General features: G+C 46.3%; 1 gene segment (V, D, J or C); it reads left to right on the forward strand.

Moving 5' to 3' along the window:
• The first annotated feature begins 1,968 nt into the window (after positions 1–1,968).
• LOC121006042 lies at positions 1,969–4,381 on the forward strand. The segment is given in 2 exon segments: positions 1,969–3,087; positions 3,356–4,381. Coding segments are annotated over 2 exon segments (369 nt in total).
• The last annotated feature ends 2,775 nt before the right edge of the window (positions 4,382–7,156 follow it).

Genomic DNA, 7,156 nt, shown 5'->3' on the forward strand with positions numbered 1-7,156 from the left:
AGATAGATAGATAGATAGATAGATAGATAGAAGATAGATATGAGATAGATAGATAGATAATAGATAGATAGGAGATAGATGATAGATAGAGAGATAGATAGATAGATAGATAGATAGATAGATAGATAGATGATAGAAAGATAGATAGATAATAGATAGATAGATATGGGATAAATAGATAGATAGGTAGTTAGATACTGTAATAGATAGATAGATAGATAGATAGATAATAGATATGAGATAGATAGATAGATAATAAATAGATAGATAGAAGATAGATAGATAATAGATAGATAGATAAATAAATAGATAGATAGGTAGTTAGATACTGTAATAGATAGATAATAGAAGATGGAGGGGGCTCAGCTATAGTAGGAGCAGGGGAAGCGGCCTGCCCGGCAGAAGGACGGAAAGACGATGTTAAATGGTGAAGTGCACGGCCCTCCTAGACTTTTTGGTGGGGGCACTGGAATGAATTGCACCAGGGGCGTACACAGAAATCATTGGGCCCCGTAGCAAGAATTTAAATTGGGCCCCCATGGCCGTTCCTAGCCCCTCCCACTATGCGCCCTGGCTCCTCCCACTGCCCTCCCTGACTTCTCCCCCGCCCCCACCTCATGCAGCAGTATTTTGTTCTACAAAATGGCAGTACTCATGCCGGAACCCAACAGACCCATCATAGTGAATGGGATCCTGTAGGTTCCGGCGGTGTTCAGCATACAGTATATTGACAAGAATCTGGGGCGTTACATGATGTAATACCACCCAGCTTTCCTGCTGTCCAGCATGGCACATGCACAGAGACATGAGAGAAGTGTGAGGAAGTGAGTGCCCCCCTCCCCCGTCCTCTGTGTCATGCAGGACAGCTGGGAGACACGGACATTACTGCTATCCTGCAGGACACATGTGCAGAGACAGGAGTCTCTGGGAAAGCTGAGTGAACCCCCCCCCCTTCCTGCCTTTCCATGTTCTTATTATCTGCATTTATGCCTTGCAGGAAATCTGAGTGACATCACATGATGTAATGGCACCCAGCTTTTCTGTGGAGAGACATGAGAATAGTCTGAGAAAGCTGAGTAACACAACACTCATATCTTCTTGTGCCTCATGCAGGACATCAGGAAAGCTGAGTCCTGCATTACATAATGAAGTGATAACCAGCTTTCCTCCTGTCCTGAATGGCCTATGTGCAGAGGAATAGCCTGGGAAAGCTGAGTGACCCCCTCCACACACACACACCTCTGCACTGTCCTCACCTACAAGTCCTCACTTACTTCATTACTGGTGCGGTTGTGGCAATCCAAAGGAATCAGACGGGAGGCGGAGCTAGCAGGCGGGAGGTGGGAGGCGGAGCTAGCAGGCGGGGGTGGGAGGCGGAGCTAGCAGGCGGGAGGTGGGGCTAGGAGGTGGGAGGCGGAGCTAGCAGGCGGGAGGTGGGGCTAGGAGGTGGGAGGCGGAGCTAACAGGCGGGAGGTGGGGCTTTCAGTTTACCTCAGGCTGATTTGTTTTGATTTACCTGTGAGCCCTGGTGACAGGCGGGGCCTCAGCTGGTTGGCCGCTGCTGTTGCTGAGGGGATTCAGGGACCCTGGTTGGTGGCTGATGCTGTGGTGGGAAGTGCCCGGTCTTTATATTGCAGGTGCGGCGGCGCTTCTGGGCCAGTTGTCAAGACCGGATGGTCGCCCCGCCCGCCCTCCCTGTGTTGATGCTTTTGGCGCTTTGCTTTGTTAGAGGGGCTGTGTCGCTATTGCTGAGTGGATTTCGGTGATTAGTACAATTTCAAATGGATTTATTTAATGATCTGTTGGTTGTAATTGTGGTTCAGTTATTTATTGAAGTATGTATTTTAGGGTTACCCTTAATAAAGCATTGCCGCCATTTTCATTCCACAACATATTGTTTGTCTTTATTTCTTATTAGTTGTTAAGAAATTGTTATGTAATGAATGGTGTCATTTGCATCCATGTGCTGTCTACATCCTCTTATTAATTTAGAAAAACTCTATTGTCAGGCCTCCTCTACAGTATTATACAGTGACATTATATATAGGAATGAGCGAATTTCATATTTGGAAATTCGTTTTCGGTTCGGGCTGTGGTATAATGTGAATTGCGTTATGGATTCCGTTACCACCGACCATAACGCAATTACATGATGGAATGCATAACGGAATGTGGACATTATATACATTACAAACAGTGACATGGCGCACAGTTAGTGTTGGGTAAAGCGAGCGTTGGATGCTTCATCCGAAGTCGCTTTGTTCAAAACTTCGGAATCCGTCTCAGTACAGTATAAGAATGTATGGGCTCCGATGAGTTAGCTATTTGTGAAGTCGCGCATAGCTTCGTTGAATAACTTCAGTAGTTGATTTTGAAACCGAACTCGGCTTCTGTTCCGAGATACTAGTCGTTCGGATTCAGGTTTTAAAGTGGTTTTTCCACTTTAAAAAGCAACTACCAAAGTTATTCAAGTCATGCGCAACTTCGCTCAACACTACACACAGTATACACGTGTAGGAGATGGATGGATTGGCTGACGGGTCTCGTCTGAGACTAGCCACAGGAGTGGGGGTTGCACAGGAGGAATGGGGTTGCATTCAAAAATTTGCTGTGGGGCCTAGTTATTTGTAGTTATGCCACAGATAGATAGATAGATAGATAGATAGATACTCACCTGCTCTCTTCCGCTTGGTTCCAGTTTCCTGCTGTCTTCATTGCACTTCCAGTTCCCGTCTGTCAACTTCTTGACACAATGTGTGCTATTGAACAAATCATCGGGACCAGGTGAGTAAGGATTTCTCCACAGGTCACATTGGCTGAGGGGAGTGGTGGGGTGGTGGGGATCGATGTAAAAAAACAACAACAACCTGGACAACCCCTTTGAGGTAGGGATTTGGCACTTTAACATCAATGGTTTCCTTAGAATGACATTATAGACCTCCGTTGGTTTTCTCCCAGTGATATGTGGCTCATACTCTGTGGTTTGTGGTGTCTTCTCTGAATCTACAACCTGTTGATGAACATTGTACAGAAGCTTCAAGATGTCACCAGCCCTGCAGCTTTTGACCCTCTACTGGAGTCTACACTGTGAGTCCAACCCATATTTCTCTTTATTCTCCCAACCCTATGATATTGTCTTATGGTTATCCTGCATTATGTAATGTGAGGCTCATTCTAGATAACTTTTTGGGCTAAACTAAATGAAGGTCCGTGGTGTCACATTATTTTCTAAACATACAAAACACACATATAATATTATAGACATAATTGAGTTAAATGCCAGCTGATCACGATTAACATGCAAGGCTAAAGTCCACTATATGGTCGACGTTCACACTGTCTTTCCTCCCAACAGTCAGCCTCGCTGGAGATGTTCTTCAGCATCCATCATTTCTACCCGTACTTTCCATGCACAACATCTCCATGTCTTGTGAACACGATGAAACCAGCAAGACCAGAAAAAGTTGGTACAGACAAGAAAAGGGCAAAGGGCTCCTCCTTATTGGATACACAGACTATGGAGAAAAAGCATCGATGGAGTCTAGGTTCAGTGATGAAAGGATACAGATCCAACCCAATGGCAGCCAGAGATGTAACCTGACCATCTCTAAGGCTTCTGCTGAAGATAATGCAGTTTATTACTGTGCAAGCAGTGAACACAGCCAAATAACCATATGAAGAAAGTGTAAAAAACTGAGACGCCCCCTCCAAAGACTCAAAGACAGTTTGGAGTGAGTAGGGATGGGGAACAGCTGTGTGAGGGGCTCTTACTGCTCCTATTACAGGTGTCATCCAGTTATAAGAGTCAACTATTAATAAGCAGTCAACAAAGTATCAAAAAGTAACATAAAACATACAAATGTATATACCATTCACAGACAAATGGAAGACTAAGAAATGAACCGGACAGTTAACCATATTTTCTGGATACCTTGTGGTACATGGTGGAAAGGTAAAATATTACAAAATTAAATTGACCATTTTTTTAAAGACTTTTTTTAATCAAACAGGAAAAGTAAGTTGGTACATACAGTCCATACATTAAAATGTTTACAGCACAAACCAAACACAAGGTTACTTCCATTTCATATACCTAATCACATGAATCATCCTTAATTATTTAAAATTATGCTTCAGACATAATGAAGTTTGGTTTTTATTCTACTTTTTATATTTTCATAGATTTTTCTAAAACATAAAAACCTGACATATTAGGGACAATAGCAGGCAAGTAATAGGCGCTGTCAATGGACAGCCATAGGTTGTATGATAGAATTTATTATAATTCTAATTAGAGATGAGCGAATCGAAGCTGACGAAGTGGAATTCGATCTAAAATTCAGGAAAAATTTGATTCGCACCGAAGCAGAATTTCCTCACGCTTCGTGGTAACGAATCTCATTTTTTCCTAAAGTGGCTGCTGCACATGTGCAGCGTACTCAAGTTGTGTGTAGTAGGTGTTTCTGGGTGATGTAGTGCAATATACACTAACCTGGTACAGCTGACTCTCTGCAAGGGCAGGTATAGGTAGGGAATAGTTCGTGACGCCAGTGCCAAGTAAACGGTGGCACGCCGTTTGCGGATGCAGGAATAAATTTGAGGAAACGTGGTGTTAAAACAGAACTTCAACTTTAGTAGTTTGCAGGCAGAGACAATATTGGAAACGCAGTTCCTCAGCATACAGTCGATTTTGCAATTCGGTCGATGCAGGCAATTCAGTTACAGCAGGGTAATTACAGAGTGTTGAACACAGGACTTGCAGCAAAGGAGCTTGCACTCTAACTCTGTCTGATCCTGGAATGTAGCAATTCTTCACCAAGGCCCATTAACCTAAGTCTGGCTTTATCTCCTTGATTATGGCTTAAATAAGTACCTCCTCTGTTTCTCTCAGTACCTCTGGCTCCTCTGATCTTTGCCTCAGTCTCTCCTAGCTTCTGAAAGGTTCCTCAGGCCCTTAGGCTAAGATGTTCCTGCTTCTGCATATGGGTATTCAGGAGGGAATCTTCTCCTGAACAGCAGGCTTCAGGCCTGGACTTATCTCAGACATAGTCTAATCTCCAACTGTAGCTTACTGAAACTAGACTCCGTCTCCCCTTGCACTTCCCTGTCTGGCCTTTATATAACCTAGGGCTCCCTAGCTCCCTCTATGGACTAGAAGTAGGAATGACACCCCTAGCAGGCCTGTAAGTGCAAGTTTCAGTGACAGGAAAATACACACATTACATTACATTTTATAAAACTGACATATAGCAACTTCCCATAATTAGGAGGGACGACAGCACACCAAGTGACCTTTGGTAGTAACGGGTATTACAACTCCCGTACACTACATACCCCACTGCTTTAAGCTGAGTACGACCTCGTACTCCATCATGGGTCGCCCAACTGGAATCTCTACCTGAAATAGAAAATAGAGACATGCAGGCATACATACATGTAATTCATCTGCATTTACATTTACATCAGGTCCAATTGGCAAAAGTGAAGTGTGGTGACAAGGGGCGTCGTTCTCTTCTCTCAGGATAGTGAATGGAACGGGGGCGCTGACCTGGCACAGCGTAACATTAGAACCAGGATAGTCCATGACAATGAATAAGTCTATGATAAAACAGTAGAAAACGGTATAAAAGTTCTTGGAGGCTCAAATAACAAACATGAGTCCGTACCCAGGTTATTTCTTATTAAATCACAGAGGCTCTCATGCGGTGGAGTCCATCTCTGGGCACAATACTTTTAAAAGAGTAAGAATCTCAGAGGCTCAGGTACTTTTGAGTCTGTCTCCGGGCACGGTTCCTTAGTATGAAGTTGCACAATAAACGGACAGCAAAGACAAGTGCTGTAATACCCCTGATCAACCTGAAAAGGGGGTGAAGGGTAAAAGGTGCAACAAAGGAACAGGCACAACTTGGCGTGGGGGTACCAAAAGCAGGCAGGAGGTCCTGGAAACAAACGTGGCCTTGCTGACTTTGTGATTTCAGTGGTCAACACCTACCACTGAGCCGTGGACAAACTGGCAGCTGCAACAAAGGACCAGCAACATAGGACTCCTGTCCTGGAAGGGTTAACATCAACTTCTGAAGAAATAAATCAAAGGCCTAGCAGGCTGATCACAGTGGCATATTGTAGCTACTTGGCTCTGCTGGCTGGTACCGTCTGTAGTAGTCCTCTACAGGAGGATGGGCCCACATGACTGTATCAGGGGGCAGCTGCAGGGTAAAGGGGCCCCTAATAGGTATTGGCCCCACAGGCCTAGGGGCGAACCCTCTGGCGGGCCGTGCCGGCCCTGGCATAATCACTGCAGGGTGTGACATGCTTGGCACCGCCGCAGCAAGCGGTCCGGTGCTCTGGGTGCAGCAATTCACGGCAATCGCGGGTCCGGTCTGGGGCACTGACGGAGCGGTGACAACAGAAGGCGGTCGGCGGGTGGTGACAGGCACCCTTACCTCATCCTTCCTCGGCGGTGTCTGGATCCTGGCGGTGTAGGTCTTACGCAACTCCCGCAACTTCTCCTCCAGCCGGACGATCTGCTCACCGATGCTCTCTGTGTCGGAGTCGCTGTCCTCTGCTGGCGCCGCCGGCGCAGGTACAGTCACCGATGATGCGGTCTCGGCCTCTTCAGGTTCTGGACTTGCATCTGGTCTCCGTCCCATCCGGATGTTCTCAAAGGCAGCACTAAGTCCTTTTAACTGCTCCAGCTCAGATATTGTCTTCTCCCGACGAGGCAGCTCGGGGGAAGGGTAAGGGCTCACCCATTTTTCCAACACGGTTGGCTGCCAGAAGACATTCGGCCCAATGAAGGAGCTCCGCTCCTGAAAGGCGTGATGGGCCGGCTCTGGAGAGTGTTCCGGTTCTCGCTCGCAGCCAGAGTAGTCTTCTCTGTCTTCTGCCTCCCAATCCTCAGGTGCTCGCTTGGGACGGGTCACAGCAGTCGCATAAGGGCCTCGCAGGCCCTCGGCAGGGGTGTACTCCACTTCCTCTCCCTCGCGGAGGCTGTGCTGGTACGACGGGAGGTAGTCTCTCTTGACAGACCTTCGATTCACATAGAGGTCTCTGCCAGTCATATAGTCTTGAATAAACCCGTAGCCACGGGATTTGTCAAACGATAGCACCACTCCCTTTCTCCTTTCCAGGCGGGGTTGGGTGTGTGTATGCTTCT

This window comes from Bufo bufo, chromosome 6 (assembly GCF_905171765.1).
Source record: "Bufo bufo chromosome 6, aBufBuf1.1, whole genome shotgun sequence".
Classification (NCBI taxonomy): domain Eukaryota; kingdom Metazoa; phylum Chordata; class Amphibia; order Anura; family Bufonidae; genus Bufo; species Bufo bufo.